This window comes from Fonsecaea monophora, assembly GCF_001642475.1.
Source record: "Fonsecaea monophora strain CBS 269.37 chromosome Unknown Scaff71, whole genome shotgun sequence".
Taxonomy (NCBI): Eukaryota; Fungi; Ascomycota; class Eurotiomycetes; order Chaetothyriales; family Herpotrichiellaceae; genus Fonsecaea; species Fonsecaea monophora.
The window spans coordinates 33603-58802 of record NW_019174002.1 but is presented as its reverse complement, the minus strand read 5'-3'; the positions used below and the strand labels follow the sequence as shown (position 1 = coordinate 58802).

The window sequence follows — 25200 nt, the reverse complement described above, 5'->3', positions numbered from 1 at the left end:
ATGGGAACATCAAGGAAGAGGGCGCAAAGAAAGAAACACGGATAGCACGACACCAAAAAAAAAAGATCACCGAGCGGGAAGTCAAGTCAAGTCAAGTCAACCACAACCACGACAACGACAAAAGTATGGGAAAGCTCGAGTGGCAGGAGGAACAAACTGCATCCAGAACCGACAGCATCAGCAAACACAATCAGAGGCGCAAGTCACTCGGCCTCTTCGGTTCAGCATGGATCGCCCACAGCCAAAGAAAAGGAGCATTGAGCGGGACGCACGGTATGGGAAAGCTCTTTGCCTGGAGGACAAGGACGGTGGAGACCCAACATTGGGCTCCGAAGAGAGAGAGAGAGAGAGACGGACAGTGCAAAAGGGACAACGAGCAACTGCGCGGGCTGCACGGTATGGGAAAGCGCATTGCCGGAGGAGCAGAGCCGTGTGGGCACAGGGGATATGGACACAGGGTCAAGGGGATTTTGAGTTGAGCTGAGCTCAGCGTGGGCAGGACATGTGCAGGGCACAGTCAAGGCAGAGTCAGACCAGTTGGACTAGGACCAGGGCATTGTGGTTGTCAATGTGGTTGTCATTGTCATCGTTGGATGGAGAGCCTTGGGAAGGACTCGGAGGAATTTAGATAGACGGCGGCGGGCATGGCGGGTTGGCGGGCGGGTTTTCCATGCACGAGAACCACGTTTGGTGGTGAAGGGGGGGGAACTCAATTGGAATTGACCAGGTCCTGCAGGGATGGATACGCTCCGAGACATATGTCTGGAGTGAGGAACGAGTACATAGATACGAGATGTCGTCTTTCAATCCCTTGTGGACGCACTCATACACACCAGTCAATCAATCAGCTTGGGATGTCATCCATTCATCCATCCACCACCACTACCACCACCACCACTTTGTTCCTGCCAGTGAGTGATACATATCGTATTTTCCCCAATCGAGTGCTTTTGCCATGCTTTCGCCATGTTTCATGTACCATGTATACCATGTCGATGTCGATGTCGTGTCGAAACCGGCACAAGAGCGCGTACAGATATGAAAAATGGCTAGTGGCTAATGCCAAAGGCAAAGGCAAAGGCGAGGGCGAAGGCGAAGGCAAAGGAGAAATGCAAAGGCCCAATATTGGATCCGTGGGAAAAAAGGGCAACTCGTTCCCCTTCAATAATCTCAATCTCTCGAGGTCTTCAAGAGTTCTTTCTGTCTGTAGGTAACTCCCCTATCCACCAGCGCCGGACTAATCGCCGCACACACTAGCTGTTCAGTACAGATTTAACAACATCTATTAAACATACACTCAGAGGGGATCAAAGCATACATGTGCCTGCGGAGACTGGGATCTCGGGAGATCCACAAAGTGGACGGAGGATCTTCAACTCCTCCAACGCCCTCGCTAGCTAAGACTTTTGCATTTCAGGTGATTTCAAAGGTGAAAGTGTGTCGCGGCGGCGATAGGAGAGAGCATATAACTCTGCTTGTCTCCGCCCCATCCGCCGGTAGTGGTAGAGACGTCCATAACAATCATCAGTTCTCCAGCCGATAACAGAAGTCAAGTTGAAATTAGGGATTGTGCAGTAAAAGATTCAGGCTGGGAAGACGTGATGGAAGGATCCGTGGCAAGAGAGGAATCTCTCAATCGATGCCAGCGTAGAGATCGACGACAATATTGATAGCTCTGCAGGGAATGGGTTAGCTGTCCTGCTTTTGTGAAACACCAATTCGAACGAAGACTTACGCGACCAAGATTTCCGCAGCGATGAGAATGATAACTGTAGCTCGTTAGCAAAAGGCCATTCAACGGCTCAATGATGCTCACCAATCCATTCCAGCACTTCTCCATGTCGCCTGCTGCCTTGTTCTCTCAGGACCGCAAGTAGATCTGCCGCAGATTAGCAATCCTCACATATAGCACCAAGAATGCTGTTGCACCAGAAACTCACCAGCAATAACATCCAGACGCTCTGTCAACAACCCAACGCGCTGTTCGATTTCCAGGTAACTCCTCACAGCCGCATACACGGGTTCCAAATGAGGTTCCGACCACATCAACTCAGGAGAGTCCAGCACGGAGCCTTGCAAGTGGATGTTGATCCGTAAGATAAATAGTTCCCCGATTTGCATGTTCAATTGGCGTCTGGTCAAGTTGACACTGCCGGTTTGGGCGATAAGTGCTGGTAGCGGTGCGGTCGTTTCGATAGTCTCGCTGACAAGATCCTCGAACAGACTCGTCTTGACGGATTGGGACAGCGCGTGTGAAATGGCCAGCTTGATCATATGGTTTCGTGGCTCTCGTAGGGAGATGAAGTCGTTATAAATCCGTGCTTGGTATTCCTTCGTGTAGTAGAAATTGAAGTTCTCGGTTTGAACAGATTCGGTAGGCAACGGAGCATCACTGAACTTGGACATGTCATGGAGAAATCTCTGCTCTTGTTGTACCGTCATGCCCCAAATGACGACAGTGCCATAGTCAAAGATAAAGATCTCGGGTATGTGGACAGTGGTGGAAAATTCCGAGTCCGCCCTCGGGCGCATCGCATCACTTTCAGACTGGAGGTCGGTGGAAAGGTGGCTCGAAATGGCGGTCAGATCTGTCGTCGTATCTTCTGCCGTTGCAGAAATACCTGTCTGGGTACCCAGTTCCTCCTGTAGGTCGATGAGTTGATCCCTTCTGATTTTGTTGTTATCTTCCACCTCTACGGCGCTGTCCGAGAACCGTCTCTCCCTGGGACTTATTCTCGGAGAAGCCATGACTCTCGCGATCCTTTCCTCGACTGGACTTGAACTCCGGTCTCCTCCTTTGTTCTTCTTCACATAGTCGTAGTCGTAGGGGCTATAGAGACACTCGTCGAACAACTTGGGGTTGGCACCTCTAGTCCTTGACCTCGATTTCATGAATTTCATAATCCCATCAAGTCGGTATCCCTGGGCCATGCAGTACGCGGTGACTCGAGGTAATCGATCCCTATCCGCCTTCCCCAGCCTTGCAGCATCCCTCCTGGCCGTAGGGTCTTTGATCCGGGTGAACTGTGAATATACATCTCTGCCACTCTCCTCATCTCGTTCTTCGTCACCGATGTCCGGATTTGGAAGTATCTTTAGCTTCTCTGTGGTTTTGGTAGTCCTTTGGGCACCCGCTCTTGGAGCCGGAGTGAACGGCTGCGTGGTCGGTAGCGGGGCTCCGTGGCTATTTCTTCTGCGCAGTTTCGAGTTGAAAGCACTCAGCATAGGCGGCTGATCTCGAACTGCTGGGTTGGAACCGGTCAAGGCCGCCGAAGGACTTGAGATGGGTCGGAGAGCGGCGGAGGAGGTGGCTCCCGACTGGGTACTAACAGACGTCAAAGGGTTGAATGTGACAGTCCGTTGATTGCGTAGAGCGGGACGGGATGGCGACTCGCTGGGGGAAGTATGCTGGGGCAGTAAGGGAGACGACTCGCTCGCTGTGGTCGCCATGGTTCAGTCCTTTGACAGGGAAGCAGGTCGTACAAGAGGGAGGGATTGGAAACAGATGACAAGAGCCTGTGAGGTTCTTCACGGACTATAGAGGGGGGAAGACGGAATAGATGAAGCTGAGAAGCCAGCAAGTGGTGTGTCCTCAGAGACGAACTTAACCAGCCCAACCGTCTGGCTCTCCGGGTTTGCATCATCGTTCTCTGGCTGGCTCTCCAACTGGCAACCTTGGGAGCTCTCCAGCGACTCCACCTGCGCTTGCTTACTAAGTTAGTTTCGCCTGCAATCATGCACGTTACTTCCTGCCGAGCAAAGCTCCGTACTTGGTATCTACTCGGCACGCCTCTGCATATGCAAAAGGACAAGAAACCACCAATTATCTATATACGTGGGACGGATTAGCAACAAGTCCATTGATCCACAGCAAACGGTGGTCGCACCACTGACCATCTGTGGTAACGTCCTTCCCAGGGTTAAACTACGAGGCTAAATATACACGACTGCTTCAGAAAACCCGTTTTTGACCCCCAACCTTTCCCTCCAAAATGATATCGAATAGGTCAATCAGTAGTAGTATGTCTCATCGGGTGTGCGACCACGAATGTAAGCTGGCTCGCTTCCACGGACGTAGATATCCTCAAAAAGAATCTTTTCCGTCGGGTCTGGAGGTGGCATCTTTTCGGCCTCGGCAACCTCTGCATCAACATCCTCTCGCGCCTTTTTATCAATCTGCTTGAGCTCATCTTCTGTGCACACTCCCCAGTCCAGGATCTTCTGCTTGAGCCCTGCAATGGGGTCATTGGTTGATCGCATCCGTTGAATTTCCTCTCTGGTTCGGTAGGTTGTACCTGGGTCTGACATGGAATGGCCACCATATCGGTACGTGACATATTCGAACACCAATGGTCCCTTGTCACTGGCCGTGTATTCCTTGCCGTACTGAACGGCGGCCTTGACGGCGAGAACGTCCATCGCATTGATCTTCAGACCGGGGATGTATTGTCCTCGCTTGTAGTACTCGGTCAAAGCGGACGATCGAGCGGCCGAGGTACCCATACCGTATTTGTTGTTCTCGCAGCCAAACAAAACGGGAAGGTTCCACAGCTTGGCCATGTTGAAAGCCTCAAAGACTTGACCCTGGTTGGAAGCGCCGTCGCCGTACAGAGTGATGGTAGCGGTCTTACTGCCAGTGTACTGGTGCGCAAAGGCGATACCAGCACCAACAGGGACTTGGGCTCCAACAATGCCATTACCACCGTAGAAATTTGGAGCGAACATGTGCATCGAACCTCCTTTCCCGTAGGCGATGCCCTCTCGTCGCCCAAGGAGTTCACCAATGATGGATTTGACGGTGCCACCACGCATGAGCGCAAAGCCGTGGCATCGGTAGGCCGTGATGATAGCATCCTGGCGGGTGATTGCGTGTTCGATACCCACAGCAACGGCTTCCTGACCGGTTGACAAGTGGCAGAATCCTCGAATCTTCTTCTCCTTGTACAGTCTATCGGCCGCCATTTCCATACGACTATTGCGAGTGTCAGAAGGTGTATTGCAGCATTCTCCGCTCACATCCGACTCACCGTATTGCCACCATGTCATAGTACATCTGTTTCAGCTCCTTTTTCGTGGTGTCAAGTGTGTACGAGGGAGGATCGAGGTTGTAGGTTTCGAAACTCTCGTCGGAGAGCTTGACTGGGAAGGGTTTATCATCTTCCTGCAGAGGGACTGTCAGTTTCTCCTCGGACACAAATGAAACCGAAGAGGGAGAGGGTGCGCCTTGCCTCCGGGACATCGTCCTTTTCTGCGTGAGAGCTCGCGGCGTCAGTGGTGACGCTCCGTCGAGCAAGCTGGTAGGCTTGTCTCTTTGGCAGCGACTGCAGGCCGAAGCCTCTTAGACAGGCTCTTGACAGCATCTCTGAATGGGTGAAAGGAGAGAAGAAGAGATGCAACGAATTCAATGGGGCGGCCGATGAAGAGAAGTGGATGGGAGTTCTGCTTAGCTGGTGCTCGTATGTTGGGAGGCCGAAAGGAGCGCTAGTGTCATCCAGCGGACCTCAAAAAAGCCAAAAATTGGGATTCCGTCGCCGACACGCAAATGGCCCCGGTGTTGCTGCTGCTGCTTTAACGATTCACCAATGTCTCGAGACCCCTACGATCAACACACGAGATCCGGTATACCTCGTAGATAATAAGAACTTGCAAGTCGTAGACTCATATTACCAATTGCTGCGCCTAGTAATGGAATTCCTGCCTGCGTTGCACCTATCCCGATGCCTCGAACCTCAATTCCATGTCTGTAAGAATGCTTCCTCAAAGAGACGAGGGTATCACAGTCGCAAACAGTGTTCCCTCAGCCCATTTCCACCGTCCCGCCCAACGTTGATCAGCTTTCAGTAGTAAAGGTTCATGGAGAACGTCACGACGTTTCTCATTTCGCTCATGCAGACAAACGATATGTCTCTCATCCCCAAACGGTTTAATATGCACCTCCAGGGCCTACCAATCCAGGCTGAGCACCGTACCCTCCAGAAACTCCGCCCTGATGTCCCAGCTGTCCGGGTTGCTGCATTGTTGAGCTAACATGAGTCCTACCGTGTCCGGCGTAGTTTGGCAGATCCGAAAACCACGGATGCCTGAGAGCGTCTTGTGCACTGATTCTGTTCTCTGGTCTGAGCTGCAGCAACTTCCCCAGCAGATCAAGGCCTAACTGATCAATCTGTGGCAAGAGAATTGCCAACGATTGCGTGGCGTAAGATGGAAAGTTGCTCTTGTACTCGGGGAGCTGGGAGATGCCAGGCCAGGTGCGCTCTGACGGCGTGCCCATCAGCCTGAAAATTTTTTGTAGTTGGTCCTCATTCGTCGTCCCTGGAAACAAAGGTCGGCCAGTGTACATCTCGGCCATGATGCAGCCCGCAGACCAAATGTCGATGCTCGTGTTATAAGTCCTCGACCCCAAAAGCACGTCTGGTGCTCTGTACCACAGTGTGACCACCTCATTGGAAAAGGTATTTACTGGAATTCCAAATGCTCTTGCCAGACCGAAATCCGCCAGCTTCAGTTGGCCTTTCGTGTTTATCAACAGGTTTTGAGGCTTCAGGTCGCGATGTAGGACTCGGTTCTCGTGACAGAATGCAGTGCCTCGGAGTAGATCTTGCATGAATCTCTTGATGGTGACATGGTCGAGTTGGCCCCTATCCCCTCGTGCGTCCATATACTTTTTCAAGTCCTTGTCCATGTATTCGAAGACCAGCATGAGCTTGTTCTCCGTGTGTATGACATCGTGCAGAGTGACAATGTTTTCATGCTTGAGCTCCTTCATCAAACTGATTTCTCGGATCGCAGTCGACGGTGTGCCTTCTTCGGAGTCAAGGTGGATTTCTTTGAGGGCAACGAGTTCACCCGTCTGTCGGTTTCGCCCCTTGTAGACGGTGGCGTAGGTCCCCTCACCGAGCTGAAGTTTTGAGTCAGCAAGGGCGACTTCCTTCTGGGAAAACCAGGACTTGTCGACGTACCTTTTCCAGCTGTTGGAATGAACTAGGATGCCTCCGATCCATATCTGTGTGTAGTGGTCGGTCTGGTTGGGTTACTCGTCTGAAAGGCGGGGTACCGCCAGGGAACAAAAGTGAGGCTGGCGAGATGACTCGTTCGGCGAGCTGTTGCGCAGTGAGCCTCTGAGGTTGTTGGTGGGTTCTCTGCTGAGTGGAAGCCTGTGACTGGGTTTGGGAATGGTGTGTCGATGCTGTCGAAGAGACTGAAGTACGATGAGGAATAGATGTGGAACGAGAAGACATGACAAGGAAACGGGGAACCCAGGGCAGGCCCAGAAAATGAGAGGCAGCGCCTTTAGGATTTTACTGGTATTGGTTCTCGCCAGCGACGATCCTCAGTCTCGCCTCTACGCATCAGGCCAAACTCCAGTAAAACGCAAATCATTTGCCACGAGCGGCTAGAAGGAGTATGCCAGGGATATCGGTGCCTGGCTATGGGTTACACATCGGGGACAACTGGCTCTACTGCTGCAGAGGAAAAGCAAAAAAAACCTCTTCTGTGTCCGCAGACCCTGCAAGATCCGGGCGCCTGTCATGCCCCGCCATTCGCCTGTTACTTCGTCCAGACCAGGCATTTGTAACTGGCCAAACCCGTTTCCCCTTGGTCTTGCCTCTGTCCGGTGACTAGCCAAAACTGCGCACACCGCACACCGCACACCACACAAAAGATCGAGAATTCAATTACCTCGGCGCTTCCGTTTTGCTATGTATAGACATGCACACAGCCGCCCTGTTTCAGCCTCGTACGCCTGTCATCGACGGACAAGCAAACAAGCTACGGCACAAGTTCACTACAAGACAAGCACACTGATTCACATGCATGTGGGTATTTGTAGGATTATGACATACTTATTATGTCTACATTACAACTCTGTCCAGACAGCGCCGACCAGCGGCCTAGCCCCCCGGACGTTCATCATCTATTTCAGCTGGCTCGCGCCAATACGGACTCTTTGGTCGGCACTGTAGCCGTTGTCGTCTCTTATACGCTGGATCCTTTGAATGCAATGAGATTGCAGACCTCCGCTTAGAACAAGTCGTCGAATCGGTCGAAAAATAAACAAGTAGTCGTGAAGTTGCTGACGGTATCTGTGAGAGGGGTATCATCGAAACAAATCATTCATATGCAACTCTCTTTTCAGTGTCATTTCGTGGGCAAGTCGTCTCGTGCACTGTACTTCGTTCGTAACGCCGCCAGGGCAACTATAGTGTGGAATAAATCAACGTGGTGTCTAGCTCGTTCCAAATCATGCTGTGCGTGGATTGCTGAGTGATGGCGGATGCTGTGTCTTCCCCCCTGCTGTGACCAGCGTTGGGACCACTGGCTCACTCATTGTTCGCCGACGTGACGATTCGACAGTCGGTCGTTGAGCATATGCAATGAGCATCTTGAAGCTCGATCCCCGACCTTTACATTCCGCCAGGACATTTCTGTCGGCGAATATGCTTCTGGCGAGGTTGCCATCGCTAATGACGCTGGCTTCAAAACAATGCTGCCACCATGTTCGTGCCGTCCTCGACACGATCTTTCCGATACGAAGATCCGCATTGTCTGAACGATCGGAAAGAAGGTCGTTCAGAGAGAGGTTGGCACCTCTGCGACCTTGGCCGAATGTCATTCGCGGAGACGCATCTCCCGGACGTGTGTCACCGGATCCTCGCTTTGGTAACCCGTCCGAGCCTCGACTTGAGCGCGATGACGACGACGAATCGGAAGATCCTGAAGGACGCCCTGCGACAGGTACCCCTACTACGCAGCGGCTGATATTTGTGAAACGCCGTGAGCCTAACACGCTCTGGACATTGTCGATGATTGGTCGCAGGCTGATCTGTTTATCTGCCGTCGTCATTCGATACTTGAGCTCTCGGACAGCCCTCCGAGTCTGCACGCCCATGTTGACAATGTCAAGATCTAGCAGCATTAGCTCCAGATAGCCGCCTGGTTCTAATACCCGCCTGCATTCAGAAACAATGTTCTTCATCTTTGCTTCGGCCATTGCGGGAGGAAAGCGGAGGACAACCACGGAGAAGAAGTCCTGTGGGAAAGGAAACTTTTCGTAGAAACTCGGGATTTCGGCTCGTCGATGATTGTCTGGTGCATGCTGGGTCGCTTTCGAAGTCTTCATTCCTTTGGGTGTAACCTTCTCTTTGAGATCGTGGACATATGCCTTTTGCGCTTCATAAGTCACTGCACAATATATTGACCAATCTTCGTTGCCTAGACCGTCAATGACAAGGATGTGACGCTCTGGAGATTTCAGGATATCATCATGAGCAGGCGAGAATAGAACTCGTCCAAATGATAACCACTTTGACACCATGAGCGATGCGTAGTGCAGCTCTGACTGTGCCGCTGGGTCCTTGCCTCGTTCAACAACGTCCAAACGAGCAACGTTCTCTTGATGAGATGATTCCGGGGCCAGCTCAGGTGCACTGATTGTTGCCGTCAGACGCTCGAGGGAGGGATTTGCCGTAGATGTGCTCAAGCGCTCCGAGAGTTTAGTGCTTTGTCTTGAATGATTTTCGTACTCGCTTAGTATATCGCGAATTGAGAAAGGTGATACAGGGTCGCTTGAATGATGCAATGCCGAGACGATTCTGGACCGGCGCAATCGAATATCCTCCCCTACGACGCGTTCAGCCATTGTTGGTGGTGGAAAGACTACTGGAGGGGTAGCTGATGTCGCCAGAGTCTGTGAGTAGACGGGTCTTCTCATGCCAGGAACGGGAAATTCTGCTAAGATAGGATCGGATCGTTCGTCCTCGGGGTGTTGGTCCAACGGGGTCGGCCTTGGAAGAGACTCGAGATCCACCAGTCCTGGTTTACCTCGCCGTGCCAGAGCCTTTACACTTCTTCTGCTTCGAGAAGGTGACATAACATGGTCAATGAAATCGTCGTATTCATTCCAGACATCATCGAGGCTGGGGCTGCCAGCTGGATAGACATCTTGAGCTGCAATAGGTCTTCCAGAAATGCCACCAGCAGGTATACTTGGAATCAGAGGGGGTCCAAGCACACTTAAAACTCCCTCAGAGCTGCTGGATGCAGAGACTTCTGATGGTTGCCTCGACGGGAATCTCAGGAACTCCGTCTCTCCTAACACTGGTGCACTAGGAAGTTTGGTGGCTTCATCCACTGCAGCGAATGGTCTACTTGGTAGTACATCCGTACTGATCTGGAGTGGCATAGACAGCAGGGGGTCAAAGGGTTCCGACGGATTGAATGGACTTTCAGAGGGAGGGTCCCTGACAAATGGCTGAGAAAAGGAGGCGCGACTCGGTTTGTGCTGCCTCTCGTTCCTCGGTACAACGGGTGGGATCCTTCCAACTCGGATCAGGCGCGGCTGTTTCTGTGGCGGCTCTTCTGTTTGAATCGAAACGTGCTCAGCCTGGCTCAGCTGCGGCACTGCCGGTGGCGACCTCGAAAACGGTTGTGGGGGCGACATTTGTACAGTTCGGGAAAAGGTGTCGTCCCCATGTATGGATGTTTGCGGTTCATCTTCTGCAAAGTCTGCCTCGTAACCGCCGATCAATGGACTCACCGCTGGTGAATCAACGACCTGCGCAAGGTAGTCTCCAACATACTCAGGTGGATTGACTTCACTCTCAGAATCCATCATGGCATAGTACGGCATAGGCCGAGAGACAGGAATAGCGGATATGCTGACTGGCATCTCCTCGGGCGAAGATGAAATTGCGCCGACACGTCTCACGGGTTCTGGTTCGGTCCCTCTCTTTCGAAAGATATTCCACCGAAGCTTCCGAGTCTTCTTATCCTTCGATTTTTGGAGCCCGGTATCGCCTCGGCTGGGATCAGTCGTTGTGCTAGGTGTCGAGGTTGGAAAAGCGGAAGAACGACTGTCGTCTTGGCTGTTGATATACAATGGCGCCGAAAGTCCTTCGGTGCGAATTGATGTTGGGAGATTGAAGCTCTCTGGATCATTGCCAAAGCGTTGTGATCGTCGCAGTGCCAGTGTAGGAACACTATTCTGGCTTGATAGCCGGTCCTGAGCTCTCTGTGGACTGTCTTCGACTGACTGTCGACCAATAGACGTCTGCGACTGCGATGCGGTTCCCCATGTCTCCACAACATTAGCAGGTGGAGCAGAAGAGCTCTCGTATGCGTCAAGTCGAGTTCCCGAAATGCTCTTCATACTACTGCCAGAGCCACCGATGATAGGGATGGGTTTCATTCGACTCGCTGCAAAGTCGTCCAGATCGGATTGGCTGCTTCGATTGTGGCGGCTGCTACTGCGGCTCTCCTTGCCCTTGGAGGAGAAAAGAGGGATCCTTCTAGTGCTGCTCACGGACCTTTCACTTTCGCTTCCTCTGGCTGAATTGCTCTCTTCAGATGTCTTGCGGCCCCTTCTCCCATATTTTCCGTATCCTTCGTGGCCTGTCCCAGCAGCAGGCCCTCTGCGTTGCAGCTTGCGGGGGGATTTTTCAACTTCGATGGCAGGAGACTTGGTTCGGCGACCAAACAGTCCGAAGCGAGAGAATTTGCCTGCGCGACCTGTTGAGCTTTGCGATGCTAAGTCCGGATTTGGAGGGGTCTTTGGACGACCTTCCATTGCCGCGGCCATCTCCTGTATTCTAGGAAACTCAGTCGGCCGAGATTGAGTCTCGAGATTCTGTTGTGTTACATCTGGATGTCGGCGTGTGGAAGGTGCGCGATTTCTCTGATCACCGAAGATGTCTACACCTTGGTGGTTTTCGCTCCGCGGTTTGTCATGTAAAGACTGCTGGAGATTGGCATGAGCACGGACAATCGGGCGGTGCTGGAGGGATTGCCCAACATTTACCCGGTCTAGGTAGCCTCGAGCTGCCAAAGGGCTGCGTTCTAAATCGGATAAAGAACGTGTAGGCTCCTGGTCCGGTCTCCCACGTTGCTTGTCGCTTTTGCTGCTGCTCCTACTTAGTGAATGTTTCGCGGACGAAGACCTTGGAGGTGGGGTAGGGGCTGGCGTGTTCAAGGGTGTTCTCTTCCTGCCGGACGACTTCACCGAGTCCTTGGAACTTGCCAGCCATTCACTTGCGACCGGTGGAGGAAGAGACTCTGGGAGAGCCGGCATCTTGGGAGGTTTTTCGCGCTTGGCAGCAGGAAACGGGACTGTCTGAGACCGCTTTGCAGGACCTGTCACGGGAACTTGCTGCACAATACCAGGAGATGCTGAAGACCAGGATGTAGGGGTTGTCGTTGTGGTGGACACACTCCATGGACTCGGAGAATTGGAAAATCGAGTTGATGGACTGCTAATGGAGCTTGCAGATTTGTTGTTGAAGGCTTGTTGTTGTCTTGTTGACGAAGCTGCAAGAGCTTGCAACTCTGGTATTAATCGAGGTGGCAGTTCGCCTGCGCGAACAGATGAATTCGCTCTCGGCATCACTACGCCAAAGATCGCATCCTGATCAACATCCAAAGAAGATTGGACATCACTCAAGAGACCTGGTGGGTAAGCCACTCTCCTATTACCAGAGGCGTCGTCTTCCCATCGTGATCCCGGGTACGACTCCATGAGCAAAGGAACCTCCTGCGACATTGAAGCCGATCGTGTAGTCGGCCTGCTCATTCCAACAGAGGCGCTGGTGTTCTTGAGAGTGGCAACAGAGCGCTGAGAAGGATTTCTTGTTGCTGGTCGTGGGATGGCTGTTGGTCTTTGACGAGGCTTTTCACTAGGACTCGCCGGAGACTCATTTGGAGGAGGTGAGCGCGAAGCTGGGCGTGTGTTCGTGGCCGATCGTGTCAAGTCGGGATGACGCCCCCCATGACGAGAACTAGGTGTTCTGGTGGTTCGTGGCACGGTAGCATCTCTGGTTCTGGAAACACCATATTGGGTGTCATACGTTGGATTTCTGTGTGACATATCCTGTATCGATTGGGAACCTCCTTGCCGGCCTCCCTGATTGCACACAATGATGCTGAGCACGTTGACTCATTCCGTTCCCATCAACTATCAAGATCAGACATTGAACCGCCACGTTTTCGCAGGTGTCTAGGCGCAGCGTAAGAGCAGATCTTCTTGTTGGAGGTATACAGACGAAGTGGGAGGAACTCAAAGGTGGATTTCGTCGATAATTCTTTTCAGAATGACTCAAAGCATATGTCGCACAAGCCTTTCATACCCGAGACAGTGTGATGAATGCTCAGAGTCTTGTTGAGTGGCCGTGCGGGAATAGGATAGAAGTGGGAAATCTTGATCGATAGGATACGCCACAGAGGCCTGTATAGTCTGATCGGCCACGCCGAGGGCAAAAAATAGTAGCCACAACTGCAGCACGTGATACGGCAGACGATGATCCTGGTGCCGTTCACACAAGAGGACGCGTGTACTATATACAAGTAAAAGTCCAGTGAGAAGGGTAAGAGAATGGAAATCGGAATGGGAGACAAGGTCCTTTTTCTGGGATGATAAACGGCCCGAGAGGGAAAACGGCAGCATGAGACCAGGCGGATCTTACAAGCATCTTGTAACGACAGAGAAAGCGGCACAAGCGAATTGAGTTAGTTGGGGCACAAAACGAAAGGACGCTGGCCCAGCGTTAAAGGGACACTCGCTCGCTCCAGATGGCTGATGCTGATGGCTTGCTTCATGATCAGAGGGATTTTCCACCATGCACGGCCTTCCAAGCTATCCAACGGGGCGGGGTGGCCCACCAACTGGACCGCGGGTAACTCGTGTCCATCACCTAGAGTCAACTGTGTTCTGGTTGTAAGGCGTCAAGAGACCTTGGGGCTGTCCAAGTCCAAGGCCATCTTTTGGTCCTGATAGGTCTTATATCTGGGACGGGTCTCCATCATGGGTCCTCCCGCGCAGTCTTGGAGAAGCCGGACCAGGGTTGCGGCTGACATGCCTGGGCAAATACGATCAAATGCACTCTAGGCCTCGTGGGGAAACCGTCCCAGGAGTCAAACCCGGAAAACGACTTGAGACTGTGTACTTCGTATGTACCGATCAAATGGACGAGCAGGCATGCGCAAGCGTGACTCGCTAGATGTCGTGCGTGGTGCTTTGACGAGGTCATGTGCATTGGTATGACGACCAATGTGGGTGGCATGTGCGAGGATAGCCGCATCATAGGCAGAATTCAAGGTTCCCGCAGGCGAGGCCGATGCCAGGCTGTCATCAAGGTCGCGAAGTGGGAGTTCTGGAGGTCCATCATGTGGCGACGCTTGGATCTGCGCCGGTCGAGAATTGACTGCTTGGAAGCAGCTCACAAGTGACTGGCGACCTCGTATTGTCACAATGGAGTAAAATCTGATCCAGCAGGGGAAAAGTACCTTTGCTGAAACCAGCAAAGAGGCCGGTGGGCAAAAGTTGCGAAAAGGATGAGAACCAGTTGACGGGGTTTGAGAGTCGAAGAGCGGCCACGAAAGTGGGGGTGACGCATACTCGTACCAGTAGGTACCTACGGACAAAGCCGAGTCATTGGGGCGGCCACTGGGGCTTCCCTTCCTACGGGTGGTGGCAACACTGCGGGCTGAATGAGCTACTTCCGTAGATGCCCAGCTAGCCTTCTGCATAGCCCATTAGCCCTAAAGTCATGTCTCTCTCTGCGCTCTGGATAGGTGCCCCGTCTCCCCCACTGTACCGAGGCTCGGGCCACTGCCAGAGCCCCGTCCGTGCTGGAGAGTGCACCGTCGTTTTCGTCCTGTCCTCTGATATTGCGAAGGCTTGCTTGAACGGCCTTTCTATGCCAAAACAAGCCTCTGATTAAGACAATCTGCGCTTCCCAAGAAAAAAGCCTCAAACACGCAGGTCGGGTGAGGTATTGACAAGACTGACATACGCCTCGTACTGTCAACTAAGGCCTTGGACCTTCCGTGTGCGCCCCATTACGATCGACCCAGACTCGTACGACTTTGTGCAAGACTCAATCTTCATCATGACGAATGTGGTCAAGGACAAGGTCACCACCACGGAAGATGACGGCAACGTGCCTGGCTTTACCACACTGCTGTTGATCTTCCAACACCACATGAAACGCATCCGGCTTGTGTGGCAATGTGGCTGATTCGGTAATGGTTTGAGAGCATGTTCATCACTGCAACTCCTGCATGGAGTCACAGTTCTCTAACATGTTCCTGCAGGTCAACAATGCAGCAAGCAACTCCTTTAGCGCTCTGCATGCCTTAGAACGTTGTGGATGGCGCACGCTCTATCAGCCCTGCTACTCGTCAAGCGATGGCTTACAAAATCCTCCGAACTCGAATTTTCCAGACTTCTTTTTACCTGATTCTCCCTCGCGCATCCGCTATTTTTCTTACCTCGCGACCAATTATCATCTAGAGATGGGCAAATATCTCTGCTTGTGGCTGATCTTGAGACCCGGGACGTTTGGCAGGATATGCTCCAGAGGAATGTCTGGCGAATCCCGCCCGCGTGCCCACCACGTTCCTTGTGGAGGTTTTCATGCTTTCCGTTGGTGCAAAATCTCCGATCAAGGCCAGTGGACACGGTATTATCCCTGCACTCTCAACTATGAGCAGGTGTATCCGATCACCTGATACGCGGGATGGAGTTGGGGTTTGGCTGGGTTGGAGACATGGCCACCTCGTGTAAGGTTTTTGCGTGCCAAAGACTTCCCTTTCCCAATTTTTGAGCTTCGTAGCTTCCCAGTGGAGAGTGTGTGTGATCCAAAGCCCCTGAACCGATCAAGACCTATCAAATCCAGTGCTTTTCTCTCAACATCCCGGTAAACCATCAATCCCTCCAACTCCCGCCATGGCGCCCCAAGGAGTTGTGTTCCCCGTCGAAGGAGGTTGTGACTGTGGGGAAGTGCGTTACTCACTACAGACAGAGCCGATGATTGTTCACTGTTGCCAGTGAGTGTCAGAACATATCACGTCTTGCGAGTTGTCCCCGGCTGAAACGGCACAGCTGTCGATGGTGTCAAAGAGAGACTGGGGCTTCCTTTGCACTCAACGCCATGATTGAAACCGACCGACTGAAACTCCTGAAGAATGAACCTGAATGGATCACCGTGCCGAGCGAAAGTGGCGCTGGGCAGAATATTGCACGTTGCCCAAGATGCAAGATTGCTGTATGGAGTGTTTACCTCGATAACACAGCCAATGTAAAGGAGGGCATCCGCATTGTTCGTGTGGGGACCTTGGACAACCCAGACCTACTCCCGCCAAACGCTCACATCTGGGCTTCTGAGAAGCAACCATGGATCCTTCTCTCGGATAAAGCCCCCGTATTTGATCGCGGCAGCTATACCAAGGGGGAAGTGTGGTCCAAGGGGAGTCTTGAAAGGTATCGGGCCGTAGAAGCACGCGACGGCACTACCCAATAGGACATGCCAATCATGGCCTTCAAATAAAGCGAACCTCCTTTCAGACATCGATATGCCAGGTTGGGTGGCTGGCTGTTTCAAAGTTCGGAGAACTGCTAGTGGTATACATCTGATACACATCCGTAGGTTATCAGTGCGTGCGCCGTCTAGGTTCGGTCAGCTTGGGACAGACACAGATATGCCTCACTCGGCCATGCTGCAGTGGATTATGTCAATACTTTGCTAAGATGAAACAAACCAATTCCCAAACGAGTGGCCCTCAGTCACTCTCCGTGTCAAGCTTCGTCGAGCATCTCTTCTGACTTTGGATACCTAGCCAGCCCTTGAGGGGAAAAGAGAAAATTCTGGTGCGTTGATGCGTTGGCAACACTGCCAGCCCGATTTGGTATAGCGGGACGTTTTGGGGTCGACTTCAGCCTTGGGCCCGCCCGCCGGGGACCGTGCCAGCTGAACCTGAGGCTGAAAACAAGGCTAAGATCTGATAATAATAATCTTGGTAGCTTCTGTTGGAGGCCAGATTCTCACAGAGCGAAACGTAGTCTTTGTGCTCGGTTCTCTTTCATTGCCCAAAACGGACCACGATTGGCACGTTTTGTCCAACCCAAATCCGTAAAGAGCCACGAGGTTTACTCAAAACGGGATGTCAGACAACGTACTACTACACCCAATTCAAGATTTTCAGCGCGGGTACAGACAGATGAGTGTTTATTCTCGGTCTGGGTCAACATGCTTGCACACCACTCCAATTGACAGATTAGAGCCAGAACAATACCCCGTCCTGTAGGATTCCCTCAGCCAATCCTCGATGGAACATCCTTTCCCGTCAAAACCACCACTTATCAAAAGACGTTTTGTCAAAACTGTTGACGACTTCATTCTCATGTGAATCTTTGCGGGACGAGTCGGTCGACGTGGTCCAACCAACTGAGAGTTGCTGGCTAGCGGGCCCAGGGAAACATGGGACATCAGACCCGCCATTCATACATCTCCAGCACTTGTCCCGTGGCCTGCTGATAGAATCTCTCGGTCCTTGCTGGAATGACGGAGAAACGGAAGAGGATTGGTTCAGGTGAGAACGAAAAGGAGGGCCTCAGTAATGGCCGAGCAAACCACAGCTAACAGCAAAACGCCCTACTCGTAACAAAATCAGCACCAGAATTGTGCGTGCCATTGGTGCGAGAAGAGTATCCAGCTTTAGTCATGGCATCAGCTGTTCTACCCTCTTCCTTGACCTGAGGACTGGAAGTAACATGTGCAGATGGACTGGAGCATGTCGACGACAATGCTAATTCACAGAGACTTGAACGGTAAGTTGAGTGTTCCTAGGCAGGTCAAGGAAACCGATGAGCGAGAGGGTGAGACTGTGCAGATGTTGCGCCTGATCGCTGGTTGTGTGGATTTAACATGCTTTGCCTAGTTGATCATATACAAGCATGAGAGGTGGTGTTTGGCAGAGAAGAGTTTGATCGCCTAGCAGTGAGGCGTTTCTGCATGACAGTCTATATCGGCCCTGTGGGATACAGAGATTTTGATTGCCCATCCTACGATAGAGGGAGGATCTGCCCTCAAGGACTTCTGGCATATAAAGTCTGACGTCTAAGTCAAGCATGGTTCGAAAGGGTCATTCAATCTTCGGCATATTGCAGGTGGTCTTGGACGAGTTTGGTAACCATGGTCGCGGTAATTGTTCAAGGCCAGAGTTCCCTGTCACACGTGGACACATCAGTGGATGCCCAAAGTTTGCCCTGGGACTTTGCAGGCAGGGAGCCTCTGCAGGATCTTGACAAGACCGGCGGCCTTGACCGCTCGTGAACTACGGGCAGATGCAGTCCAATACGTTTAGGTGGCTGTTGCTCTAGATCGGTTTAATGTTGTAGACTCCAAAATGATTCCCAGACCTTGCGAGCAGAAACAATATGAGATTGTCCGTAGACTTAAGCCGGCTGCCCGGGGTTAAGAATAAGGGGGAAGTTGGGAGGAAATGGAAAATGACGTGGACGAACAAACATTAAAGCAGCCAGATATGCCCCGTACCCACATTCGTCAATGGCTCGAGTGCCCAAGTGCGTCGCTCTGGTCGCCCTGCGAACGCGCTGCGCCTGGTGAACACAGTTACAGGTCAGATTTTCGGATTGATGCGTCTCATATTGATCGCTTGAGGCTCCGTTACAAGCCCACTCATTCAACCGTTAGCTGCATTGCGACCTGATCTTGCGCCTTGTTCAGCGCCAGTGGCGCATCTCCTGCTCTTCAGATTCCTTACCGCACCGTGATCATGGTCGACTACTCTAAGAAGACGGTGGTTGAGCTGATAGAGATCCTTAAATCGCGGAGCCTGCCACATTCAGGAAAGAAGGCAGATCTTATTGCCAGGCTGAATGAAGCAGACAAAGCAGCTCAAGAAAATGGTATGTGTTCACCACTCGAGGAGGTGCCAGCTGGTGCAGTTCTCTTCTGCTGCCATTCTGCGCTTCCTTGGGCTCGATGGCGCTGCGCCGTTGGCATGTTGTGACTGACTTGCGCGCAGAAACCGAGAATGCGCCTCCAGCAGAAACGTCCACCGCGCAGCCTGCCCCAGCGCCAGAACCCACCACGGCCACAGCGCCAGAACCTACATCTGAGGAACCTGCAGTCGCGGAACCCGCAGCAGTAACTGAAAGTGTCGATGAGAAAGACTCTCCGTCCGCAAATACCGACACAGCACTAGCCAACTCTACTTCCTACGCCCTAAACCTACCGCAATCAGACCTTGACTCTGAGATGGCCAAGCGCAAGGCTCGTGCTGAGAGATTCGGTACCAGTGCAGCCCCTACAAATGGTGACACAGGAGCAGACACCGCAGATGGTGAGGCTCAGAGAGCTCTGGAACGCGCGCGACGCTTCGGAACCGGTCAGACGGCTGTGGGAAAGTTGGACGAAGCCTTACCTGAAGAGCGCGAGCGTGGTTCACGGAAACGAGGCAGGACTGAAGAGAGCGGCACCATGGACGATCCTGGTCTGCGAAAGAGCTTTGGGGGCCGAGGAGGGCGAGGAGGAGGAGGCCGTGGTGGAAGATTCCGAGGAAGAGGTGGAAGGGATAACTCACGACGGAGACCGGGAGAGAAGCCTTCTGGGATTCCTAAGCAATCAGGCGTGTTTTCTACGGATGCGGACCGTGCTGCCGCCGAGGCGAGGAAAAAGAAGTTTGCAACAGCGTCTTGAAATTTCCTTTCCTGTCACTGTTATGAAGTTCTCTTGATTGTCTTTGTCAACATGGGGTCGACGCTGGTGGCTCAACTCAGGGCAAAGGCAGCTCAGCTAGAGGGCTTCTCATCATTGTATTCATACATAGGTTATGTAACGCAAAGAAAGGGATCGGTGAAACTGGACGTCTCTTCACAGGGGCTCGGTGGAGGGCACACCGGCGCCGTGGTCCTATGCTACTCCCATTTCTGGAGGATATGAATGGTATTTGCATCAGAGCGAGGCAAGAGAACTAGTTTGCTTCGCAGGGTTTGGAAAATGAAAATGCCACGTTGATTTGTCTCCTCTGCGGAAGAGAACACGAGTTGTCTTAATAGATGCCCTTCCCCATGAGGCCCTCAGAACACGCGCTGTTCCAATAACTCGTTCAAACTATCGGCTGAGTATTCGGCAGTCATGAGAGGTTGTGTTGGACTCTTGTTGCTGCGCGAGGAGATGATGTTGCCTGGTGTTGTCTGAGTAGTATCCCCTCTCCCGCCGCCGAAGGACTACCAAGAACGCCGGATTTGCGAAGTCCTAGAGCACAAGGAGTCCTAGTGTGCATTTGACATAGGATATCGTGACAGGCTGGAATTAGGATATAACCTGAGGCCGAGATGTTGCTCAAGGACGCTGGCATCCGGTAAAGGGCCACTGATGATCAAATCGCTCGAATAGATCTCTCATATAACACCCTCAGATCATCCATCCAAGCATCAAACTGGTATGTAGAGGCAAGAGGATGTGTCGATGCCAAGAATGAATCCCCCGAAGTGGACTAGTCGCTCAGTTCTCTTTCCGTCCCACAACATTCCACCCTCATTGGTTATCGTTACCAGACAAGCAAGCGTTTTCTCAACCACATTTTCCTCTCTCTTTGAATTCGACAACTTCCAACAATAACACCTATCCCTTGCGACAATACAGTCAAAGCGCCTGAGGACTCATAAGCTGCTAGCAAACACTGGGAGTCTCCGCAGGTGAACCACGGAGCCGCCACGTTCGTCTACATCCCATTCAATGTGGTATTGAGAAGCTTCAGCGCCAGGCGATCTTGACTTTAGAGGTCGGTTATCTGACAAGCTATCCCCGCGGAGACTGTGCAATGTTCTAGACACTCACACATTATCGGACTCTTATCATAATGCCATGCGAGTAGTAAGGTCGAGAGAGCGTTGAAGACGCTAGTTGTACAACGGAAGCTGCTGGTCTGATAAGCAGGATCCACCAAGTTGGTCCAATGCGCACATGCTTCAGATAAGCCTCGCCCAACCACAACCTCATGCCTTACGCTTCGAACAGCAGCTCAAGAGACTCGTACCAAGATTGACGCATCTGAGCCTCCCCTTGTTATCGAACGTGGACGCACCACAAGGATCGTACCCAAGGAAAGACATCATAACATCTCCGCGCAAAACAGGGGGCGCATTGCATGCCGCAAAAGATCGACAAATACCATTTATCTCGTCCATCAATCTGTGGGGTTGGATTGACAATCTACTTTGTGCATTGGAGTTAGGCATGTCCCTTGCCCACATTCACCAGGAAGGATTTGAGTTAAAGAACAGTCCTCGGAAGCGTTGATGTGGTTTTTACCAAACTCACATTTGACCAGGCGTAAACCATTGCAGACAGGAACACTCCTTTTGATAAACAGCAGAAGCACTTCCGAGGCGAGTTGACAAGGTGGGATGACCCTTGTACTGAATACGTCCATCTATTTGAACATATTTTGGACTTGGCCAACGCCTCGGAGCTCGTCATCAATTGACTGGAGTCAATTTAACTCCGACATCAGCAAATATCTGGCCTGGTTCGGAGGTGACTTTTGTGAACCAGGGTCCTAATTTGCCCAATTGACTCGATCTCTGTGAGCGATCTGCCGCGGATATACTATTTCAGAGTATGTGTGGTCTCAAAGTGCATCTATACCTTGTCCCCGGAGAAAGACAACAAAACGCCATATCACGTTTCAAAGTACATGAGTGACGTGGGTTCAAGCCACCTCTTTCATAAAGATTTCATGTTTCCTCGACTATTTCCTTCGGACAATATGTGTTCACATCCAGGATTCGGCGTTGAAAAAACGAAGTCAGGACAATCTTGAATCAAACAGATCCTGGGCCGTTCGCCACGATCGCAGGTATGATGGGAATTGACTTCGGACTACCCTTTCGGGATCCTGAGGTCAACCCCATCACCTACAAGGCCCGTGCTATTCCATTCCTCAATCCAATTAACATGTATGGAAGAGTATTCTTCTTCTCTTGGTTCTCTTTTTTCGTTGCCTTCTTCGCATGGTACGCCTTTCCTCCTCTGGTAAGCAGCTCGCAAACATCGTCTACATGCCAGTGACATTAGCTGACAGGCAATAGTTGCACGATACCATCCAAAAGGATCTCCATTTGACCAAGACCGATGTTGCGAATTCTAACATCATCGCCCTGTCTGCGACTTTGCTCGTCCGAATAATCGCAGGCCCATGCTGCGACCATTTTGGTCCTCGCTGGACATTCACCGGATGCCTAGCTATTGGCGCGATCCCTACATTCTTGGCTGGAACTGCATATACCAAGAACCAGCTTTTTGCTGTTCGTTTCTTCGTTGGCATTCTCGGTGGAAGCTTCGTTCCGTGTCAAGTATGGAGCACTGGCTTTTGTGAGTAATACATTCCTAGTCGACCGCTCTGGCTGCTTCTACAAAACAGCCATCGAATGCCTCAAGACAGATCGGAATACGGGCTAACAAATTGTGCAGTTGACAAGAATGTAGTAGGCACTGCCAATGCCTTCACAGCTGGCCTGGGTAATGCGGGTGGTGGTGTGACCTATTTTCTGATGCCCTCCATCTACGACTCTCTCGTTGGTAGTGGTTTGACTCCTCACATAGCATGGCGGGTGACTTTTGTTGCTCCCGGCATTATCATCATGGCCGTTGCTTTCGGTCTGCTTGTGCTCTGCGAGGATACACCAACTGGTAAATGGAGCGAGCGCCACAGTGCTGCTGAGATTCACCTCGCGGCTCATGGTCTTCACGCAACCATTGTTGAGACACCTAGTGCCAGTATTGCAGATAATCCTGCCTCGGTTTCATCACGCTTCGTCAATCCGCCAGCAGGGGAGAAGACATTTTACGATGCCAGTGCCAAGCGGGAAATATCCATATGCGCCGACCACGAAGCTCAAATGACCGAACAGCAAATGATCGACACAGCTCGTGGCGAGGTTGTTGTGAAGCCTACACCCAAGGAAGTTGTTAAAGCCATGTTCGCTCCTCAGACCCTTGTCCTCGCCCTCTGCTACTTCTGCTCGTTTGGCGGCGAACTGGCAATCAACTCGATCCTTGGAACGTATTACCAGAAAAACTTCAAGCAGCTTGGGCAGACCACATCTGGGCAATGGGCCGCTATGTTCGGCTTGCTAAATGTCGTCTATCGCCCCAGTGGAGGGATTTTTGCGGACCTCCTTTTCAAGCGCTCTCCCAACGTTTGGGTGAAGAAGATCTGGATTCATGCTCTTGGGATCATCACCGGCGTGTTTCTCATTGTGATTGGGATCCTTGATCCCCACGATACAAAAACAATGTTCGGTCTCATCGCCGGCATGGCTTTCTTCTTGGAAGCGGGCAACGGAGCCAACTTTGCTCTAGTGCCACACGTCAGTCCTCACGCAAATGGCGTCGTGTCTGGAATGACCGGCGCCATGGGAAATCTTGGTGGCATCATCTTCGCCATCGTCTTTCGCTATGAAAAGACCGACTATGGAAAGTCGTTTTGGATCATCGGCGTCGTCACCATCACCATCAACGTCGTACTCTGCTGGATCCCTCCCGTGTCAAAGAAGCAGATTGGCGGTCGGTAAGGCTATCACTCAAAAAATGCTGGGGGAGGACGGCCCCCCTGGCAGTCAGTGGGTGCCGGATATGTATATGCTTGGATACATACAAATCGCGTGATTATCATTTGGTCTTCTGCAGAAAAGCATTGAGTTAAATGAAACATTTTCAATGGTTTTCAAGGTCATATATAGGTTACACGTAGTCACAAAATTACCTTGTCCTTCCAAAATAGTACCAGAGCCGCGACATATTTCACCTGAATGCTCCTGTTCATTTCATTCTCTATGGATCTCTGATATCGTTCTTGGTCTAGTACGAGTCCCAAGTGTTTCCCAACAGCCGGATCGTGACTAGCCCGAAAGCCCGACCCTCGAGACTTGGCAAACTTCATGATCTCAGCCTGATGCTTTGCTGTCGTCACCACTTCCCCCCCTCTTGATTCAGCCATCCACTGAGAAACCGATCAGAAGCCCACTACCATGATGCATGTTGAAGCAGCGTTGACGGTTGGGAAACGGCGTGGAGAGGCCCGTTTCGTTGGTCAGGGGTGGACCGGAATGGAGTCGGCATCGGCTGCAGAACCACTAGAAGCACATCGATGACATGGTTGAGGTAAGTCATGATGATTTCATGGATAAGCAATTGAAATAAACATGCCTGGTGATCCTGAACGTCTGTGCATCTGCAATGCCTCCAGCTTTGAGTGCATGCCGGTTACTCTCAACATCCCAAATCTCGAAATACCTGCCTCCTTCCTTTGCATTGAGGTGCCTTTCTGTGCTTCAGCCTCAGGTTCGACACATCAGCGCAACAGCACGACTCAAGATGCCCGAAGCACTAGACCCCAAAGAAGTCCAATCTGGGGTCGATCCCTCGGTTGCAAAACAATATGACGATCAGACTCCTAAAGCCGACCAGTGGAAAGAACTCTACGAGCTCATTGACGGTAAACAGACGAGCATGTTAAACACGTACCGCGAGGGAGTTGGCCCCGTTGGCCGGTCGATGGCTGTGGCCAAACGCTCCGGGCCGGATATCCTGTACCTCGCAAACAAAGACTCGCAGAAATTCCAAGACCTGGACAAGAACAAGGAGGTGCAGATTACTATCCAAGACAGCAAGACCCAGGACTGGATCTCCATCAGTGGCACAGCGACGACAGCCAGCAACGACGATCCGAGGATCAAGGAGCTCTACAGCTCAACAGTCAGCGCTTGGTTCGGGGACTTGAAGGACGGTGTCCACGACGGGACATGGAAAGATCCGCGCATGAGTCTGATCGAGATCAAGAGCAAGTACATTGTGTATTGGAAGAAGGAAACCTCGAGCCTCGGGTTTTTGAAGGAGGTTGGAACAGCAGCCTTGACCGGTGGTGTGGCTCAAACTGGTGTCCACCGAGAGTTGACAGAGGAAGACATTAAGAACGAGCGTGTGTGAAGGCGACACGGACACTCATATTGGGGCGGGTGGGAACGATCTGTACGATGCTATTGCAGGTACTTGTCGAGTACGAGGTACTCGGATGAAGACAATGGAAGGGGGGATTGCAGTGTCGAGGCTATGGCCTGTACCAAGTAAAAAAAAAATGGTTGAATTTTAATTGATCCACGTGCCCAGAGGGCTGGCGTACATGAAGCATTCCGAGGTAAAAGAGACACGGGGCTAGAACAATCTTCAACGCCTCATGCGCCTCCAGCACCTTCACCGCCTTTATTGTACCATCGAGAAGCGTGTGTGCGTGTGTTCAGGGGGTTGAAAGTGGAATGAGTGAGTGAAGGACGCAGCCAGACGCGGCTAGTGAGCCTAAAGGCCTTGACCAATCAGAGGTCTGCAACTCCATGGCGGTGAA

At 51.9% G+C, this 25200-nt stretch overlaps 8 protein-coding genes across 8 annotated transcripts; 4 read left to right on the top strand and 4 right to left on the bottom strand.

Annotated features, from left to right (window-relative positions):
• Positions 1–1632: 1632 nt before the first annotated feature.
• Positions 1633–3450, bottom strand: AYO21_08313 (hypothetical protein; the record flags this gene model as incomplete). The annotated part of the gene is made up of 4 exons (XM_022658258.1): positions 1633–1675; positions 1736–1769; positions 1817–1879; positions 1941–3450. 4 exons carry the CDS (start codon positions 3448–3450, stop codon positions 1633–1635), a joined length of 1650 nt encoding a protein of 549 aa, XP_022509411.1.
• A 561-nt stretch (positions 3451–4011) lies between these two features.
• On the bottom strand, positions 4012–5239 carry AYO21_08312 (hypothetical protein; the record flags this gene model as incomplete). The annotated part of the gene is made up of 2 exons (XM_022658257.1): positions 4012–4972; positions 5028–5239. The coding sequence occupies 2 exons, from the start codon at positions 5237–5239 to the stop codon at positions 4012–4014; spliced, it is 1173 nt and encodes a 390-aa protein (XP_022509410.1).
• A 684-nt stretch (positions 5240–5923) lies between these two features.
• Positions 5924–7001, bottom strand: AYO21_08311 (serine/threonine-protein kinase pef1; the record flags this gene model as incomplete). Its single annotated transcript, XM_022658256.1, has 2 exons — positions 5924–6898; positions 6960–7001. 2 exons carry the CDS (start codon positions 6999–7001, stop codon positions 5924–5926), a joined length of 1017 nt encoding a protein of 338 aa, XP_022509409.1.
• Positions 7002–8242: 1241 nt separating this feature from the next.
• AYO21_08310 (hypothetical protein) lies at positions 8243–12535 on the bottom strand (the record flags this gene model as incomplete). The annotated part of the gene is made up of 1 exon (XM_022658255.1): positions 8243–12535. One exon carries the CDS (start codon positions 12533–12535, stop codon positions 8243–8245), a length of 4293 nt encoding a protein of 1430 aa, XP_022509408.1.
• Positions 12536–15923: 3388 nt separating this feature from the next.
• Positions 15924–16292, top strand: AYO21_08309 (hypothetical protein; the record flags this gene model as incomplete). The annotated part of the gene is made up of 1 exon (XM_022658254.1): positions 15924–16292. One exon carries the CDS (start codon positions 15924–15926, stop codon positions 16290–16292), a length of 369 nt encoding a protein of 122 aa, XP_022509407.1.
• Positions 16293–18567: 2275 nt separating this feature from the next.
• Positions 18568–19493, top strand: AYO21_08308 (hypothetical protein; the record flags this gene model as incomplete). Its single annotated transcript, XM_022658253.1, has 2 exons — positions 18568–18700; positions 18820–19493. 2 exons carry the CDS (start codon positions 18568–18570, stop codon positions 19491–19493), a joined length of 807 nt encoding a protein of 268 aa, XP_022509406.1.
• Positions 19494–21659: 2166 nt separating this feature from the next.
• Positions 21660–23374, top strand: AYO21_08307 (hypothetical protein; the record flags this gene model as incomplete). The annotated part of the gene is made up of 3 exons (XM_022658252.1): positions 21660–21833; positions 21890–22172; positions 22272–23374. 3 exons carry the CDS (start codon positions 21660–21662, stop codon positions 23372–23374), a joined length of 1560 nt encoding a protein of 519 aa, XP_022509405.1.
• Positions 23375–24176: 802 nt separating this feature from the next.
• AYO21_08306 (hypothetical protein) lies at positions 24177–24788 on the top strand (the record flags this gene model as incomplete). The annotated part of the gene is made up of 1 exon (XM_022658251.1): positions 24177–24788. One exon carries the CDS (start codon positions 24177–24179, stop codon positions 24786–24788), a length of 612 nt encoding a protein of 203 aa, XP_022509404.1.
• Positions 24789–25200: the final 412 nt, after the last annotated feature.